This window comes from Dipodomys ordii, unplaced genomic scaffold, assembly GCF_000151885.1.
Source record: "Dipodomys ordii isolate 6190 unplaced genomic scaffold, Dord_2.0 Scaffold127, whole genome shotgun sequence".
Lineage (NCBI taxonomy): Eukaryota > Metazoa > Chordata > Mammalia > Rodentia > Heteromyidae > Dipodomys > Dipodomys ordii.
The window spans coordinates 5463098-5484235 of NW_012267343.1; the positions used below are offsets into that span (position 1 = coordinate 5463098).

Here is a 21138-nt window from a genome sequence, read left to right on the forward strand (position 1 = left end):
AGAAGACACAGGGTGTATACAAGCAACAGAAAGGTCATTGTAGCTCAAAATAGGAGAAATAGGTGGGACAGGGTAAGAGATCAGACTAAAGAAGCTGTGGATTGTCTGGATTCCACATTGTCCCTGAACCACCTTAAAAGTTTTGATCTTTACCTTAAGCATAGTGAAGAGTTGCAAGCAGGAGATGGCTCTAGGGTTTACCTTTTGGGATGGCTTTAGCCACAGGGAGGGGTACCATCAGAAACTTAGCTTATGTAATAGTAATGCTCATAAAACTAATTAACAATTAATCCTATAGTTAACTATTTTCCCTGCTGTGACTCTCATCCACATCATAAAGTTATGTATGATGCACTTTTTTTTTTCTAATCCTGGGGTTTGAACTCAGGACCTGGGTGCTGGTCCTGAGCCATTTTGTACTCAAAGCTAGCACTCTACCACTTGAGGCACAGTGCCATTTCTGGCTTTTTCTAAGTAGTCTAGTGGAGATAAGAGTCTCATGGACTTTTCTGCCCAGGCTGGTTTTGAACCATGATCCTTAGATCTCAGCCTCCTAAGTAGCTAGGATTACAGAAATGAGCCATCGCTGCCTTGTATGCATGATGCACTTTTAAGAATCATGGCTAACTCATGTGCATGGGACTTTGCAGGTAAGTCTTTCCCCCTATTTTAGTCTCAGGTTCTATATTTGTGAAGTAGAAGTATGGGACTGGATGATTGCCAAGTACCTGCCTTTTGCAGAATTAGCCCTTCAGTTCAACTGTTAATTCTATACTGCTGCTGTGATTGAGTTTTTAGTCAGGGCTATGAACTTTCTATAAAAAAGTTTTTAGTATCTTTATTTATTTGTGTCTGTCCTGGGGCTTGAACTCTGGGCCTGGGCGTTGTCCCTCAGCAATTCAGCTCAGGGCTAGCGCTCTACCACTTGAGCCACAGCACCACTTCTGTTTTCCTGAGTGGTTTTTTGGAGAAAAGAGTCTTATAGACTTTCCTCCTCCGGCTGGCTTTGAATTGCAATTTTCAAATCTCAGCCTTCTGAGTAGCTAAGATTACAGGCATGAGCTACCAGTGCCCAGCTTTAGTATCTTTAAGTAGTTTTATAAAGGGGTTGCCATTCAACAAAGCAGTTTATGAATGTAGTGCATCTTCATCAATATTGTTTTTTTCAACATTCTTGCTTACCTCTCCATCCCATCCCTTCTCTTACTTTTCTTAGTTTTCAGGTTATATATTGATTTTTTGGCCATTTAACATAACAATGTATGTATATAGTGCATCTTCACTTCCTGTTGATACACCCCTTCCCTTATTTTTCTCAATTCTGTGGTATTTATGACGAATTCTTTCCTTTATTCTTCCAACTTTCCCCCTTTCATTTTTCTACCTTTTCCCCTATGGCTGTACCCTCCCCTCTTACAGATACCCATTTCCTGATACTTGTTTTTTTGGGCTTTGATTTAGTCTTCCTAAAGAATTATACTATTTGGTGGGACAAAGGATGAACCAATGTAACAGTGAGAGTCACTAGACCCTATATTGGAAATGAACTTTATAACTTGGGAGGAGGAGAGTCAGGGGGTGGGGAATGGAGAAAATGAGGGAGAGGGTAACACTGTTCAAAAAGAACTGTACTCATTACCTTAGTTATGTAACTTTAACCCCTTTATTCATCACCTTTATAATAAAATAATTTAAAAAGAGAATTATACTATTAGAACTCTCCTTAGAGCTTTTAACCCCACTTAACTGGGATGATAGGTTGAAAACCCTTAAGATTTATTAGAAGCAGAGCAGAACTATAGGTTATTGTGTTGCTAAATGGATGCAATATCTAACCCAATGCCTATGGATGTTTGCTTGATCAATGGATTTTTTGTTTTTTGGTCCTGGGGCTTGAACTCAGGGCTGGGTTCTGTCTCTAAGATTTTTGGCTCCAAGCTAGTACTCTACCACTTGAGCCACAGCTTCACTTCCAGCTTTTTTTGTTAATTAATTGGAGATAGAGTCTCACGGACTTTCCTGCCCAGACTGGCTTTGAATCATGATCTTCAGATCTTAGCTTCCTGAGTAGCTAGGATTATACGCATGTGGCTCAATGTCAGAAATTTTAAACCCGGTATCAGGTTACATTTCTTCCCAGTTAAATGAGTATACATATGGCAAAGTGCTATGCAGGCCATTCTGTCTGTATGTTTTGAAATATACTACCATAGCTGCTCATCAGAAGACTGGGTCATGGGCTGAAAGAGTTGCTAGCTCAGTCTGTGGTCTTAGAAAGTCATTTCCTCTCTTTTGGAAACAACTTATTCTTGTTTAAAATATGGTAGTTCATACTAGATCGGTATTTTTTAAAGTGTGTTCTTTCAATACATTAGATATTTGTTGTTTTTAGAGAAAAATCTTTCTACTCTATTATTTCTCCTTGGAGATTGATACTCCAAGTATATTGATAGTAAATTTAATTTAAAAATTTTACCTTTTAACTCATGCTTTTGCCATATTCCTGTGTGATCACAGATGGGTCCTCAATCTGAAACTGTTTCCTCCTCCTGTCAACTAGAGTTAATACAGGGGTCATGACATTTTTTTTTTCTCACAAAAATCTAGCCTTTCTTTGTAAACGGATCTTCATTGTAACTCCTGGTTTCTACTGTTCTGGTCATACACAACACATGGACAGGACTGGCTATATTCCAATAAAACTTTATTTACAATGGTGGGGAGTAGAGTGAATTTGTCCCTGTGGTCCATTGGTTGTTGATCTGTCGCCAGACTGTGGGCAGATTCTTAATATCCTCACAGCTCTCGCTTCTTCCCAATCTTTTCCCGCAAATGGCTATTCTCTTCCAAATTTGAAGTCACTGTTCTCCAAAACGCTTTCTGGTCTTCAGTTCTAAAACTCATCATCTTTTTCTTTAGACATGTCTGTGTAGAAGACTGTCTCCATCTCCTCAGTTGCTGGGATGCCTTCTTCACAGCCTTGTTTTGTTTATCTTAGTAACTATCCTTCTTTAATCCTTCTGAAGGAATGGTTAGCTGGAATTCTCCTCCTCTTCCTCCCCCAGAGCCTTTGATCTGAAGCTCATAAGCATTTGTTGACAGCCAGACAGAAAAGGTGGAGCCCAGATCCCAGGCCCCAGGGGCCAGAGAGTAATGAATGAAGGCTGAGTTTATTTGTATTTCTAATTGGCAAGCTCATTTCCAAATCAGCTACATGTCACTGCAAGTTGAGGACAAGAATAGGAGAAACTCTCATTTTCTTCCTGACCTCAGTACCCAATGTCTATTGAAGCAGGATCTTACCTTGATTTCACCAGGCTTTGTTGAAGCTGTTGTGTGCTCAAGCTCTGTTGCTTAGTATAGTACCCTCTTTTTTGGCATTCAGATTGTGCATTGCATATCTTTGGGGGCATCATTCACACAGTGAATAATACAAGTATAACCTTCTGGACTATAGAGATTACTTTGCATCTTTAAGATTTTTGTTACTGATACCATCTAGGCATCTTGGATTCTTCCTTTCGACCAAATAAAGAATTATGGGGCAAGAGGATTGGGAGCAAAGACAAAGTTTACTTGAAAGTAAGAGTAAGATGCCAAGGGAAAGTGAGGGAAAGCTTCTTAACCATTGGCACATTGGTATAAGCTCCCAAGCTGGACTCTCAATGTAGAAAGAGACCTTATGCTATATGAGGTTTTATCACAGACTTCCTAAGCAAGGAAAAGGAAGAAGAGGAGAAGGAAAAGGGGCAGGGGAGAAGCAGGAGGAGGAAGAAGAAGAGAAGAAGGAAAAGAAGGGGGAAGGAGGAAAAGAAGAGGAGGAGGAGTAGGAGGAGGAAGAAGAGGAGGATACAGACTTCTCTGTGTAAGAGAACAAGAAGTGGGGTCTGGGAATCAGTAGTCTGATGAAGACTCAGAAGGTTTCTCTTGTTCTTTCATCTGATTGGTTGGCTATCCCTCTTACTCCATGGGAAGGGACCCTGTTCCCTGAGCCGGTCTGTTTCAAGGTCATTAGGGGCTTTGCTTTCATCAGAGTCATTATCTGGTTTTCTCAGAATCTTGGAGAAGAGAAAGAGGTGTTATTTCCACAGGCTGTCCCCACCCCAAGTTCTTCAGGAATAAAAGAGGATACCACCTTCACCAGTTTGTGGTCTCTCCTGTCATCCTAATTTTTCCTCTTTTGCCTTTTCCTCAATACTGCGTGGAATCTTGTCTTTTTACAAAATGTTTTGTAGAAAGCCAATCTGTTAAAGAAATGAAAATGGAACTATTCTATTTGAAGCTGGGTTTAGAACCCAGAATACAGGTTCACCTTGCCCCATGTAAGAAGTTCCTGGGATGCTTCCAGGATTTCTAGAATACTAAGGAATTTGGGGATCTCTTGGTTATTAATTCTGGCTCTTGTCATTCCAGAGTTTGACAAGCTTCCTCTCTGACCAACAAAAGGATTAAATGACATGACTTCCAGTCTTCAAAAATGTATAATATTGACCAGTGGCCTTTTTTTCCTCCCTTAAAGTCAATAATGTTAGAAAAGATATCAATGGGAAGGAAAAGTGTACTTCAGAGAAGATCTAAGAGGTAGAAATATTTATTCAGAAGAGAGGGGCTAGGGAAATGAGAAAAGACTTCCAAGGGAGTGTAAAATTGGGAGAGAAGATGGATGAACTGGAAAAACAATTGGGACACGAGAAGAGAAAGACAGGACAACATACACAAAGACATAGAAATAGAAAATATTAATTGTGTAGCCCAAGAAAGACACCATAGAATGGAGCAGACATGAATTACTCCTTAGTTTGAACAAGAGACAGGTGTGTGTGTGTGTGTAGAATAAAGTAGGAGACACATCTCTGTTTCAGACAATCCTACCTTCTGTCTTGTTTACCATTTGTATCTGGTTGCTAGGTGTTATTACCCTTATTTCACAGAGTTAATGACTATAGTATCTTAATTATTAAAAAGAACTTTGGTTTCCAAGGCTGCAGAGGTAATATCAAGCAGAACAGGGATTTAAATTGAAATTAGATTGACCCAAACCTTATGCTGTATTGCTTCATGGAAAATATGGAACTGGAATAGAAGTTGAAAGAAAGATTAAGTTGACCATAGACAAAGGGAATTCCTGGTTGGGGTATTTACCTCATGCAGTCTGCTTGCAAAGTCATTTAGCCACATCTAAACATTGTAAACATGTCAGAGCAGAGGGCCTACAGGAAACTTGAATAAAATTAGTATAAATGGAAGCACAAGAGACCACTAGGGTCCCTAAACCCTTAGGCCAATTGTCTTTCCAAAAACACCATGGATGACTGACTCTCTCTTTTGTCTTTTTTCCTTACCAGATTCCAGAGCCTTAGAACCTTTTTTGTGGGTTCCAGAATCTTGGTCAGTACTAATTTAGCTGTCCACCTTTGCTTGTTTTGTGCCTCTCCAGAGACCACAGAGCTGGGCAGCAAGAAAGAGCTCAAGTCCATGCCCTTCATCACCTACCTCTCAGGTCTGCTGACAGCCCAGATGCTATCAGATGACCAACTTATCTCAGGTGTGGAAATTCGCTGCGAGGAGAAAGGCCGCTGTCCCTCTACCTGCCACCTTTGCCGCAGGCCTGGCAAGGAGCAACTGAGCCCCACACCAGTGCTGCTGGAGATCAACCGTGTGATACCACTCTACACCCTCATCCAAGACAATGGCACCAAGGAGGTGAGCTTCCCTAGCCCCAAACTGACTGACTTTTGTTCTTCCTCCTTCACTTGTAGACTCTTTATTCTCCGCCATCATTATCATCAACAATAGCATCATGGTGATCAATGGCATTTATTGATTCCTTGATATGTCCTGAAATACTTAGAGAGCTTAGTGACACTAGCTGCTATAACCATCAAATCCTCAAATCTCAATATCTTAACGTGATTTATTGTTTGTGCAGAGTCCCCAGTGAATGTTTTTATTGTTGGGCACAGGTAGCGCAGAGCTCCATCGGTGCTCTCATGGACCTGTTTCTTCCATAGACATGGTGGAAAGAGAAAGAAGATGTACTGTTGCAGGAAAATGTTTTAGACAGGCCAAGTAAGAAAGAGACCAATGTCACTTCACCTATGAGTCCATAGCTTATAACCCAACCATGGTCTACCCCTGACTACAACGAAGACAGGCAAAAATATTCTAACTGTGTGCCTAGAAGAGAAGTCATAGGTTTGGTGAAAACCTTGCAGTTTCTGCGTCAGGTCTACAGTTGTATTATCTCATGTCGTCTGCCTTCTAGATCTACAGTTTACCTAGGAATGTTGTGTGGATTTATATGAAATTACTAATATTTGTCCGTTACTTATAAAAAGGGTATTTCTGTATGGCTCACTCTTGTGTCACACCCATGTAATAGCTGAGGAAACTTGAACGATGTTGAGTGATGTACTCAAAGTCGGACTGCTTACATGCTTAATTACGAATTATCTTTCTTTTCTCTCTTCTGTGTCTACTGCATTTTAATGACAGCATGTCAGGGCTTGAAGGGATATTATGAATTATTCGGCTCATTGCTTTGCAAACTTCTGTTCATAGGACCCGTTAAAATGATTATCTGTACATAGTTGTACAGATGGGTTTCAATTGAACATGTCCGTTGATGTGTGCACTGCACCTTGAGCAGTGTCACCCCTGTCATCCATTCTGCCTCCCCCTCTCATTTATTGCATCCCCACCCCGCTCTTCACATTTCCTAGTTTCTATTTTCATTATATGTACTTTGGAGATTGTGATTGCATTCGCCCACCATTCCTCTTTCCATTCTTCCACCCCACTCTCCTCAGTAAAGACATGGTTTAGATTCCTGGTGTTCATCTTGTTCAACCATCTGTTAATTGTTCAAAGGGGTTACACCATAGAGAGCCCACCCTTGTGTATACCATACTTTAGTCAGCTTGTGGCCCTGTATGTGTTTTTATAGGTGTATATATTTTGGGTCTACCTTCCACATATATTCATATGAATATATGTGGAATATTACTATTTCAGTGAGAAAGAAGGAAATGGGTAATCACTTCTACTTGGTCTCTTCCTTCTGAGCTACTTCGCTACATTTTTTGAGCCTCCAAAAGATGCAGACCACTGACCAAATGTGATAGAGCATGTCTTGCACTACTGTGTGCTAGAAGGTGTCAGGAGTCAGACAGGACTTCATGGCAGACAGTAATGGGTGTAAGGAAGTGAGCAAAGTGTTAGATATATGATCTAAGGACCAAAGAATATGACTATAACTAAATATTCTGTATGACTAAGACCAAGAGATGAGAAGAGATTCAGATGAGATCAGGGGGGGTCAGAAATTTCCTGATCATTTAGAATATTATGAGCCTTAGAGAATTTGGGTTCTACTATTAAAATAATGAGATACTGAATATACTCGATTACCTGGAGATTGAAGGGATTACAGGATTACAGTAAATATGTGTTGCGGAAGGACTTCTCTATAAACCACCCAACTTAGCACCAATGAGAGAGCAGTTAAATAAACTATTAGATCCTCATGCAGTAGAATATACTACAACAGCCCTAATTAATGATCCACGATGACACCAAGTGGGGAATGAATGAACATAACATTAAGTGAAGGAAATAGTTTATAAAGGATACCACATTATATAGCACATTATCCTTTCTCCATTAATTTTTTCCCCTGACAATATTGTTGTTTGAACTTAGGGCTTTATGCTTGCTAGGAAGGTGCTCTACATTTGAGCCCTGCCTGCAGCCCTTCTTGCTTTGGTTATTTTTGAAATAGGGTCTTGAATTTTGTTCAGGCTGTCATAGACATTGAACTTCCTATTTATAGTCACCATTGAAGCTAGGATGTGTTAGACACATGTTACCATGCCCAGCATTTTTCTGTTGAGATGGGGTCTAATGAACTTTTGCATACAGTTGGGCCTGGAACTACAATACTCTATCTCCCCATTAAGATTCCTTCTATTTCCTCTTTTTTTAGTTATGGTACATGCAGGTATATAAACATAAACATACCTCAAATGCCCTATTATGAATAAATATAGTCATAATAAGACCTTATACAGAAAGGAAGCAAGAAATGATAAACATAGGAAATGATGGTAATCTTCAATTGGGAAGACACTGTAACAAGGTAGTCAGGTTCCAAGTTGGTAGGCTTTTTGTTTGTTTGTTTGTTTTTGTTTCTTTTTGTACCAGTCCTGGGGCTTGAACTGTCCCTGAGCTTTTTGTGCTCAAGGCAAGCGCTCTACCACTTGGAACCACAGCTCCATCTCTAGCTTTCTGATAGTTGATTTTGATAGTTAAGAGTCTCAGGGGACTGTCTTGCCTAGCCTGGCTTTGACCTGCAATCCTCAGATCTCAACCTCCTGAGTAGCTAGGATTACAGGCGAGAGCCACCAGCACCTGGCCTGAGTGGTAGTTTTAGTAGTAGATTTGTCAGAGTTCTGTTGCAGTGATGTGCCCTGGTATATCAGAGTATGAATGTAGTCACTAGATGTCACTGTTCTCCTTACAAGAGACCCAGAGAACTAGATTCTTAGTCATCTTTTCATTCATGTTATATTTTTCTTTTTTCTTTTCTTTTTTCTTTTTTTTTTTTTTGCTGGTCCTGGAGTTTGAACTCAGGGCCTGGGCACTGTCCCTGAGCCTCTCTGTGCTCAAGTCTAGCACTTTACCACGTTTGGCTTTTTCTGAGTAGTTTATTGGAGATAGGAGTCTCAGACTTTCCTGCTTGGGCTAGCTTTGAACAGTAATCTTCAGATCTCAGCCACCTGAGTAGCTAGGATTACAAGCATGAGCCTCCAGCACCCAGCTTAATTTTTTTTTGAGTACCTAGTCTATTCCAAGTACTGTGTTGCACCTTGAGAAATGAGCATTAGGAAAAATGGAAATGTGTGTGTATGTGTGTGTGTGTGTGTGTGTGTCTGTGTACACGCCTGTGCATGAGCATGAGCATGAACAGGATACCAGAGATTCATGCCTCACAAATGATAGGCATACAATTCTACCACTGAGCTACAGCCCTGTACTCCTACATGGTCTTTATCTTCATGGACTTCAAAGACTTATGGAGAAAAGAACTATTCACAAAATGACCACACAAAGTAAAGTCAGACTGTGAAAACCACTAATGACAAGCCTAGGGTTGTGGGGTCAGAGGCGGCTTCCCTGAGGAAATGACATTTAAACTAAGTCCTTGGGGCCAGCTGCATAAAGTGAATGTGAAGGATTTGGAGAAGGAAAAGGAGCAGCAGTCCAGGGGAAAGATCCAGCTCCTGCAGAAATCTGAAGACTGAGCAGACACGACTCATTAGAAGAACTGAACAAGAATCAGTGGCTGAACCAGGGCTAGATAGTGCTGTGGAGAAGTCAGGCGAAGCCAAAGTAGCAATGCCTGTGTGGGGGGGGGGGAGTTTAGCCCTAGAATAGTGGTAAATCTTGCAGACACACAGACATGGGTGCTAACCTTTTCTTTCCATGTTTTCCTAGTTGTTCCTGCAAAGAAATGTTAGAACTGTCAGACTGCGAAAGGCTTCTTCTAAGTCTCTAGTCCTGAACCAAATGACAGTGTAGAATCTGGGATGCAAATTAGATAACTTTAAGGGAGATGGATTGTAGTGGGATTGTGTGAGAGAAGTCCACTCCAAGTCTAGAAATCGTACTTGAAGACAGGAATATGGCTAGCAAAGCTTTTGTGATGCTAATGCAGGTAGTCTCTTATTTTATCTTCCTATTTTTTTTTTTTGTGCCAATCCTGGGGCTTGAACTCAGGGCCTGGTTTAGCTATCCCAGAGCTATTTTGCTCAAGGCTAGTGCTTGATCACTTGAGCCATGACTCTACTTCTGGCTTTTTTTTTCTTTTTAGTAGTTTATTGGAGATAAGAGTGTCATGGACTTCCCTAATTGGGTTGGCTTCAAACCATAATTCCCAGATCTCAGTCCCCTAAGTAGCTAGGATTACAGATATAAGCCCCTAGCGCCGGGCATCTGTCACTTTCCTTTCCATCATTGCCTTAAACTTTTGGCATCCCTTCTATCATAGCTTGTCAGTCTCTCCACTCTGTCTGTGTGCTGAAGAATGTGGCCATGGATAAAACACTGGAGTTAAAGATCTAGTGTTTGACACTACATTTTGTACTCGCGTCTTAGGCCAATCCTGTCCCATTTCATGGCCCTTATTTTCCAACTTGAAAAATCAGATAGATAAAGTCCATTTTGTTACCTGAGTTTTCAACAAGAACTTTTGACTTCATAGAAGCAGAGAGTGGAGGATCTGTATGACACTGTCTTGGGTTGGAATCCTAGCTCAATCCTCTATTCATTATGCAGCACTGAGTGATGTCTGTAGCCCTCTGTTTCTACATCTATGAAATGTGTTCTCATGGCCCCAACTTCTATGGAAATCTAATGAGGTAGGAATGCATAGTGCCAACAAGTTAGCAGACACATATCTCTGACATATATAAAATAGTATTTGTCAAAATACCCTTTCCTTTTCCTCTACTTCCTTTGATTTCTCCCAGGTAGTACTTGCTAATTTTGTGGATGTCCAAAGTACATGATATTTTAGAACAGAATTTAGATTTTGCATGGGAGAGGCTATTAGTTGACCCCAAAAGAGAAGATTGCAAATGGAAAGATCTTAGAGAATTTCCTGACTTGATAAACATTTCTGGAAGGCTTATTTTTGTGTGTGTGCAGGTACTAGGGCTTGAATTCAAGACCTTAGCTTTTTCACTCAGGGCAGACATTCTATTTCTTTTTTCTTTTTTTTTTTTTTTTCGGTCCAGTCGTGGGGCCTGAACTTTGGGCCTGGGCACTGTCCCTCAGCTCTTCAGCTCAAGACTAGTGCTCTACCACTTGAGCCACAACGCCATTTCTGGCTTTTTTCTTTTTGCTTATGTGGTGCTGAGGAATTGAACCCAGGGTCTCAGGCATGCAAGGCAAGCGCTCTACCACTGAGCCCCCTTCCCAGCCCCGGACATTCTATTTCTTGAGCCACAGCTCTACTTCTGGCATTTTACTGGTCACTCGGAGATAAGAATCTCATGGAATTTCCTGCCTGGACTGGCTTTGAACCATGACTCTCAGATCTCAGCCTACTAAGTGGCTTGGATTACAGGTGTGAGCCACTGACATCTGGCAGGAACTCATACTTCATGGGCAAAGAATAGCATAGGTGGAATTATGCCTGAATTAAAACAATTCATTCTTTTATAAATTTCTAATGGTAAATGAGAGTTTTATAGGAAAATCCTTAATTCTTTGAGTTATATGCAACACTGAATGAACTCCTATACCCCATTTTATAGTCACAGAGTGGGAGTGTGACTTGCCTGAGTTTGTGGGGGCAGTTCTGGCCTCTGATTCTGAATGACAGCCAGGATGACCTCCAGATGGCCTAGGGGCACATTGGACACTGGCTCCTGGAGTGGTTTGGGTCTCCTTGGGTCTATTCCAGTAACCACATTGGAAAGGATGCTGTGTTCTGCTAGGCTGGAAAAGAGCCCATAATTACACTTTATGCTGTGGTTTTTAGCGAGCAAAGTCGGGGGGGGGGAGGGGAAGCCTCTGTGATAGAGAATTTGATTAATGCCTGTATCTCCTCCCTTCACCTGTTAAATGGCACTTACATGGTCCAAGGCCACAGAACTTGGCTCAGATAACTGATGCCTCAATGTGCAAGATGTCTGGTTGTTAATTTGGTTGTGGGTGAAGGAGAATCTCCAATTGGGAAAGACAGATGAATGTCATTGTGAAAAGCCCAGAAGTTGGATTTGAATCCCATCTCTGCCATTTACTACCTATGTGACACCTCGGTCACTCATTTTTAAGTTAGAATTATAGGATCTGTCCTTGTCCATCTCAGGACCCAGAGTGTTTCTTTGGGTGAACTAGAGAATTGGATTGGAACAGCAGGAATCTGAACCAAACTTAGTCCTTGATTGCTGTATAGTACTGAGTGAATTTTGATTGTCTAGATCCATCTCTGTTTCTTTTATCTATATGATAAGAGACAGGCTTACTTCATTGAAGATCTTCTTTGTACTGTAATGCAATCAGACCTAACTTGTCAACAAAACATGAAGAGGTTGAAAGATTTGCCATTTGTTTTCTGTTCAGACACAATGCCAGTTTTACTCTTTAAATCTAGTATTTTGCTCCTCAAAATACACATGTATTTACTCCATCTCAGTGGGAATAAAAGCATCTATTAGCAGAAAGATATTAAAATCATGTCCTTTTTATTTTACAGAAAAACCTCTATTTTCTGAATAGTAAAACTAACGTACAGAGGTGCTTGGTGTGAATTTGAAGTAGGCAAGACATCTGACCTTAGAAATAACTTCTGTCCCTGCAAGACTGACCTTTTTCACCTGTGATTTGAGTAATGATGACTTTCTCCATGCAGAAATATCAAGAGACTATTTGCTACCATTTTGCAGATTGTAAAATATTCTAGGTCTGGGTGATTCTTCTCTAGTCCTCAGATGTCCTGTGAGCATTTTTCTCTTTCTTCCATGCTCAGTAGAATCATGTGTAATTTTTGTCTTCTTGTGGTTGTCTGACCTTCCTGCACATCCTTTCTCTGTGCCAGAGAGACTTGTCTGCTTCACTCCCATTTCTTGGCTCAAATTTGTTAAGACAATTCCAAGTGACTACGTTTTGAAAAGAAGTTAACAAGCAAAGTGTCTTTTACCGCACATACTCTGAGTAACATCACGACTACTATCAGAGTCATCATACTACCACCACAACAACTTTGGCCATTCCTATTACCACTACCAGGATCACTACCACCAACACCCTCACCACCATACCAGCAATCACTACCACATTCACATTTAGGACCAAAAGGAAAGTACCACCTCTTCACTGTTATTCTCAACATCACTACTATCATCACACACAACTTCCTCACCACACACAACCCTTACCACAACTTCCGCCATTACTGTCAAAACTGTCATCACTACAACCATTACCATCACCATCACTGTTACCATTGCTACAGCTCTCACAGTGGCATCGTAAAACCCATGTATTAATATGTAGTTATTATGAGAAATTATGTTTTTATAATACATGGTAATGTTTATTATTTTTAGTTTATCATTGTATATTTATGTGAGTGCATATGGTTTGCAGTGTTTACTAGTAGGCTAGTTTTACAAATTTAACAACCAAAACAAAAAAGAAATTCCAATACTATATTGCATTGTCTCATTCCTGATTTTAGAGGAAATGTTTTTAACTTTTCACCATTAAGTATAATGCTAGCTGTAGGTTACCTAGAGTTCAAAAAATTACTCCCCCCCAAAAAAAATCCTCAAAGAAACAACCACTCCATTAATAAGTGGGCTAAAGAATTGAAAGGAGACTTCTCTGGAGAGGACATAAGAATAGCCAACAGACACATAAAGATGTCATAAAAGAAAAAGTCATAAAAGAAACGCAGATCAAAACTACATTGAGATTCTACCTCACTCCAGTTAGAATAGCCATTATCAAGAAAACAAATAACAACAGATGCTGATTGGGATGTGGCCAAAAGGAACAGTACTACACTGTTGGTGGGGATGTAAACTGGCTCAACCACTTTGGAAAGCAGTATAGAGGTTCCTCAAAAGACTAAACATAGAACTCTCCTATGATCCATCAATCCCACTCCTGGGCATTTACCCAAATGATCACAAAAAATGCCACACTAAAGCTACTAGCACAACTATGTTCATTGCAGCATTCTTTATCAGCTAAGATATGGAACCACTCAGATACCCCTCAGTAGATGAATGGATCAAGAAAATGTGGTATTTATATACAGTGGAATTCTATGCTTCCATCAGAAAGAATAGCATTGTCCCATTTGTAAGGAAATGGAAAGACTTGGAAAAAAAATCTTATTAAGTGAAGTAAGCCAGACCCAAAGAAACATAGGCTTCATAGTTTCCCTCATTTGTAATAATTATTATATGTCTGGGATAGTCCTAGCAGATGAGCAGAATAGCTCAATAGCTATGTACATATGACCATATAAGATGATGCTAATAGAAACAAGAGGGTTTTGTTGTTGTTTTAATGTGCTATGTGAAATAATTTTTTTCTTTCTTTCTCTTCCTCTCATTTATTCCCTGTTGTCACTGTTTTTGTATATATGTCACTGTTTCTTGTATATATGTTTATCTGATTTGGGGAAGCAAAGGAAAATAACAAAATGGTGAGACAAAGGATAAAGGATGAACCAATGCAAGAGTTTTACTCACAAGACACTATGTTAGAAATGTGCTTTACAGCTTGTGGGGCAGGGAGTGGAATGGGGGAAGGGAAAGAAGGTAACACTGTTTCACAAGAAATGTATTCATTACCTTACTCATATAACTGTAACATCTCTGTACACCACTTTTACAATAAAATAAAATATTATTTTAAAAAAGAATGAAAGAAAGAAACAAAAAGTTGTATGCAAATAATGAGCATAGCTAAATAAGAGATAGCAAGAATATTTAGTGGGGTTCAGAGATGATCTCTATACTTTGGCAGAGCATCTCAAAGAGGATGAGAATTTCCTAAGGGGGTATATGTGAGAAGTGTTTGTTAAACACTCAGGGAGTCTACATTTACCCAAGCTCTCTAAAGTAATTCTGACACTAAGCTTGAAACTACTAACCAAAACACTGGCTCATATCTTTCTCATCTTGAAATTCCTTTGGGAAGTTCCTTGGGTGGGGATTAGGAAAGTCAAGTACTTCTTCTAATCTGTCTCAAATCGTTTCTGTTGGTGTGGGCCACTTCCTGTCCATCATGGTGCATTCTGAGAATGAGGCAAACAGGCTAGGAATCAGACTGTCAGGAAACCCTTGGCAACAGGGAAGATCAAAGAAAGCAAAGAGACATAATCCATGCATTACTCAACACACTCATGGTCAATTACAAAACAGGAACTTTACTTGGCTTGCCTACTTGCGAAACTGAAAAACATAGGCCTTTCCTGGGACCAGACTACCAGATCCAGTAAGATATGGAAGGCACACATGTACAGTACAGTCTTAATGAATGCAAACATTTGTATGGTTTTGTTCTACTGCTTGAGCTACTATTCCAGCCAACATAGCTTTTTCCTTCCTTCCTTCCTTCCTTCCTTCTTTCCTTCCTTCCTTCCTTCCTTCCTTCCTTCCTTCCTTCCTTCCTTCTTTTGCTATCTCTCTCTGTCTCTCTGTTTCTCTCTGTGTGTTTCTCTATTTTTCTCTCTCTTCCTTTTCTTTTCACAGAGTTTTGCTATGAATCTTAGGCTGGCCTCAAACCCATCTCCCTACTTCAACCTCTGGTGTGTTGAGATTATTTGTATGTACCACCATGCCCAGCCTAGAGTAGAGCATTGTTTTTATAGGACACTGAACTAAGTTGTTAAATGTAAGAAGAAAGCAAGTGGCAGGATGTATTCTGTGGTCCTTTTGATGATAGCAGGCATTTACTAAGCACTGAGATAGTGCCAAGAGCTCAGCCAAAGCACTTTTTGTACTTAGCTCACTGATCCTTGTCATCAACCTCACACTCTGTGTATTATCATTACCCAATGTGAAAATGGAGCCCTGGAGAAATTAAATCACTTGTCCCAAAGTTCTACAAATTGGAGCTGTTTTGACTTGAGCACTTGACTTTTCCTTACTTTACTGTGTACTTGATGCTAGCTATTCCTTTTCAAGCTTTTTAATTATTTTATATTGTTATGGTAAAGGTGATATATAGAGGGGTTACTGTTACATAAGTCATTTCTTTTTGGACAATGTCCCCCACCTTCCCTTACTCTCTCCCAGTTTTTTCTCCCTGTCCCCACCCATAAGTTGTATAGTTCATTTTCAACCTCTGCCCAGTAAGAACCACTGTTGCATTTGTTCATCCTTTGTCCCTCTGTTTCTGTGCCCCCTACTCTCCCAAAGACAGATAAATAAGACAAAAAGAAAAGAAAAGAAAACCAGCAATAAAGAAAAAAAGCCCTCATTTCCATTTTCTGGAGTTCACTTCTTATAAATATTATTTTATATGATCAGATGCACATCCCTTTTCAACTTTTAAAATAGAGTTTGATGAATACAAGTTTAATGTGTGCTACAGACACTTAAAACTTTTCCAACAACTCTCTTTCTCCATTTCTGTACTTAATGGTCACGGTTTTTGAAATTTACCATACATCTGCTGTCTGCATTGACTCATCCCCATCTACTCTAGAACTGGCTGTCATTCAGTGGAGATACAGTGGTATGTCCTCATTTGGGTCCATCACAAACCACTCTACCATGGAAGGCCTTGCTTTCTTCTGACAGTTTTCTGAAATTCAGGAGACATGCTTCATGTATTTCTTTCCTTCTGACCTGCGTCTCTCACACAACCAAAGAACAAATCCTATGCAATTATCTTCTTAAAAATTTCTCAAGGAAGATAATGGTGTTGGTAACCTGTGATTGTAGCCTTAAGGGAGGCAGAGATGGGGAGAAAACAGCTTGATGTGATCTACGCAAAAGTGAAGGAATCTACCTGCAAAATAAAGCAAAAAGTGCTGGGTGAATGGTTTAAGTGGTAATGAAGTAAGGAGGCCAGGTCTGGCCGGTACATGGTGGATGGTAGGGTCTGACACCTTGTCTTCATGCTGGGGGAAAGAACCACCCCCACGCCCCATCATCTGCCTCCCAGGTAATGGGGGTGCCCAAACCCCTGGAGGCAGGGGCAGGCATTTGGCTGATAGGTTACTGAATCTGTCAGTCCAGAGCCAGAACTGGGAATTTCCTGAGGATCTGCCCACTGTGCAGACCTATTTAGGCCCAAACCAGACTAGCTGCCAGGACTCCATGGCAGGTGTGTCTCCATGTCCTGTCTCCTGGCTTGTCTCCAGTCATCATGGTGTCCTAATTCAGCTCTCCATTGGAGCTGAATTGCCTTGTTGGAATTGTCTTTACTATTTCTTTCCTCTTTAGCATGTTTCCTGGCTGTGTTATGTGTATTTGCATGCTGCAGGCCTTTGCAACAACTGGCAGCCTGCAACCTATTAACTGTATGATAAAGACTCCAATATTCTACATTTTAAAGTGTGGCTTCTGGGCTGGGAAGGTGGCTCAGTGGTAGAGCGCTAGCCTTGAGCTGAAGAGCTGAGGGACAGTGCCCAGGCCGAGTTCAGGCCCCATGACCGGACCCAAAAAAATAAAAATAAAATAAAGTGTGGCTTCTGGGATGATTTACCTTACAACAGTAGAGCACTTGCCTAATACAAGAATGCACCATGATGGACAGGAAGTGGCCCACACCAACAGAAACAAGTTGAGATAGATTAGAAGAAGTAGTTGACTTTCCTAATCCCCACCCAGTAAAATAGTAAAACAAATCAACAAACACATTGTTTATTGGCTTCTGATTGCTCTTAGGAATGAAGACCAATGGTATTCCGTGATTTACAAGGGGCTGCTTGAAGTGGGCCCTTCTAATTTTTTTAAAACTCATCTCAGACTCCTTTCTTATTTATTTCTGTGCTCTTCTCACATTGATCTTTCATCTCTAGAAACACTATGCTTTATTCTGTTAAACAGACTTTGCTAGTGCAGTTTTCTGTGTTCCTTCCTTTTCTCCCTCCCTCCCTTCTTCATATTATAATATACTTCTTGATGTATAATAGAAATTCAATAGGTATATAAATGAATGATGATCAAAAGGAAGCCCAGATATGTGCACTGTTATCCTTACCTGGTGTTTTTATATATAATGTCTCCTATAATACTCTCAAAGGGCTATGAAGGTAGCAATGATTGTCATCCTCTTATAGGTAAGGAAACTTAGGCTTAGAGAGTGTAAACAATCACCCCCTAAGGCCCCCAAGGCTAGCACATGCCAGAGCCAGAATCCCTTTTCCAGCTGTCCTATGTCTATTCATTTATCACACTTTCATCATTAATCTAAGGGTGTCATTCAGAGACTGCCCCAATCAGGACAGTGCTGGGCTCCTAGGAACAGAGCACACTGTAGGCTCCATCATGCTAGAGCTTAGCCTTGTTCATAGGGGGCTCTTCTGGGTCATTAGACAGCTTCAATCAGCAGCGATGTTAAGGGGCCAGCGAGAATTCACCAACAGTCTAAACTTTCTCTATTTCTTTTTAATCTATCTATTTCTTTTTAATCTAAGTAGAAAAAAAATAACTCATTCCAGATGTGCTGCAACTCACCAGGCATGTGTAGTTGAAAACTGTGGTGTGTGTGTGTGTGTGTGTGTCTCAATCCACAAATGGCCAGTCTGTGCAGTGTCCTGTCTGGTCAACAGTCACATTATCCTTAGCATCCTGGAGGACAAGGTTTCTGGCCCTTAAACTTATTCTCCTGAGATGAGGAGAATACCATAAAGAATGGAGCTTCCTGTTGAACCATGCATTTTCACCCTTATTTTTAGCTCTGTCTTAAAATGATGTCATTTGGTGTGAACGCTGTCAAATTCCAGGATCTTCTACCCACTCTGAAACTACTTTTCTTTGGAGAAACGTAATGGATTGAAAGATAACCTCCATGTACCGATCTGATTCTTTACTTTCAGTAATGATCAGTTCAGCCCAAGGCTACATCACTTGTTCTTTCATCTGCTTTCCCCTTGTTCTGGTATTTTATAAAACATCTCAAACATGGGGTAATTCTATACATCACTTTAAATTCTACATCTCTACAAGATAAACACAAAAAGTAGCCTCAACACCACTACCTAGTTTCCCAGATTTACAATAATTCCTTGATACCATCAAATCCAGTCATTGTTCATGTTACCAGATTATGCTATATCTTTCATTCCAATGAATTTATTCAAGCTGGGATTAAAATAAGATTTAAATGAGTGTCTGGTAGTTAAGTGAATCTCTTTTGATCTGCACATTATCTCTCTGTTTCTGTCTCTATCTATCCTTCCCCTCCATCCCTCTATATTTATTGGGAGATATCACAATGAAATTGAGCTATTTCTTCATTAGAATTTCCCACAGTCTGGATTCTCCAATTGCATTTCCATTGTGCCATTTAAACATGCTTTTCTGGCCTGCATTTATTATATATTGATGCTTAAGTCTAAGGGCTTGCCCAAACTTTCTAAGGTTTGAACTCAGGGTCTTGTACTTGGTAGGCTGACACTCTACAACTTGGGTCACTCCTCTAACCATGTTTTTTGCCCATTATTTTATGTCTCATGAATTTTCTTGCCTAGACTGGCCTTAATCCATGATTCTTTTTTTTCCCCTAGGCTAAGGACTTTAATTCAGTCTTACAGCTCCTTCACAAACACAGGTTCTTAGAGTTTCCTTATGACTACAAGGCACATCACAGAAATGTGCTCACTGACCAAGTGCTTGTATCATCCTCTCTTTTCACCCACTAAGAGTCAATTATTCCAGTCTTCCTGAATCAGTGAGGCCCATAGCAGAGGTTTCTTTAGTCACATACATTCCAAAATCCATGATTCTTTTGCGCTCAGCCTCCTGAGTAGTTAGGATTAGAGGTGAGAGTCACCAGGACATGAATTTTACAATTTTATTATTATCTGGTAATCCATCCCAAACCAGTACTAATGTACTTATATACCAAGTTAAAATGGAAGAACTTTAAACTTTCTACTCTAGTAGGTCAGAGTTCTTTAATGCAGGTCAAATCTGTCATCACATTCTGGTTGTTCCCTTTTTCCCCATGTGACTTTTGGCAAGGGACTCTGGGACTTAATTCTCTCAGATGTTATGTTGTGAAGTTAGTAAGAATAATTCATAATTTCTGAGGTTACTGTATTAAAGGGGTTGGGTAATACCATGCTGAGCCTTGTGCCTGCAACATAACACATGTTACACAAGGACAAGAACTTGTTTTTTTTTTCCTCCTCTCCCTTTTTTCTCTTGACCATCTCTCTGCTCTACATTGTGTTATTCTATGTTCACAAAAATGCACATAAGGAAGGGCTTGATTCTTATCTGCTGTCTTGCAAGAGCTTGTGTTTGAATACTCCCAGAAATGGCTATTTAGCAACTCCTACTAACCAGTTTTCTTAGTTCTAGAGACTCCTTATGATGATTCACAATATTTTCTCGCACATTTTCTACCTAGTCAGTCATAGGGCTTGAACTCAGGGCCTGGGCACTGTCCCTGAGTTTTTTCACTCAAAGCTGGTGCTCTGCCACTGAGCTACAGGGCTACTTTCAGTTTTCTGGGGGTTAATTGGAGACAAGTGTCTCAGGGACTTTCCTGCCTAAGCTGGCTTTGACCTGCAATCCTTAGATCTCAGCTTCCTGAGTAGCTAGGAAGGATTACATGTGTGAGTCACCAGTGCCCAGCTTTTTAAAAAAAATTTAATCTGTTGCTGTCAATCAACCATCTACTGATCAAGTCTTAGCTATTGATTTACTGATAGACAATGATCAGAAAAACAGATTTTGTGGCTTGCCACAAAATCCTGGTGTGTCTGTGGGCATAGTTGAACATTTCATTTTCTAATTTTTTTTATCATTAGCAAAACAGAATTAGTAATGCTCCTTATAGAATTAGCTTTGCCAATTACATACCCATGTAGTTTGGTTAACAGCAATGGTTGATACATAGAAGGTGATCAATAAAGTCCTCTCCCCTACTTTTGACTGATATTCTTTCTGGTACCTGACAAAACATAGATCTCACTTGGACTTTTACTCTTACCTTAGATTCTATCTTAGCCCATTTGTGCTGGCATGCTTAAATACCTGAGATGAGACCACTTATAAAGGAGAAAGATTAGCCGGGCGCTGGTGGCTCACGCCTGTAATCCTAGCTACTCAGGAGGCTGAGATCTGAGGATCACGATTCAAAGCCAGTCCGGGCAGGAAAGACCGTGAGACTCCTATCTCCAACAAACCACCAGAAAACCAGAAGTGGCTGTAGCTCAAGTGGTAGAGAGTTCACCTTGAGCTGAAGAGCTGAGGGACAGCGCCCAGGCCCAGAGTGCAAGGCCAATGACCCACACACACAAAAAATAGAATTCATAAAGGAGAAAGATTCATTTTCTCATGGTCCTGAGAGGTTTAGGAATTTCAAAATTGAGGTACAGACAGGAATGGTGTCTGTGGAGGGCTACTCTCTGTTTCCAAGATAGCACTTTGT

The 21138-nt window shown here is 40.3% G+C and overlaps 1 protein-coding gene across 3 annotated transcripts in view; it reads left to right on the top strand.

Moving 5' to 3' along the window:
* Astn2 (astrotactin 2) overlaps nucleotides 1–21138 on the top strand; it is a 777558-nt gene that overhangs the window by 582023 nt on the left and 174397 nt on the right. For all 3 annotated transcript variants that reach the window (XM_013030183.1, XM_013030185.1, XM_013030186.1), the window contains one exon: nucleotides 5438–5703. In XM_013030183.1, the coding sequence (XP_012885637.1) occupies nucleotides 5438–5703 (266 nt within the window). The remainder of the gene's footprint in view (nucleotides 1–5437; nucleotides 5704–21138) is intronic.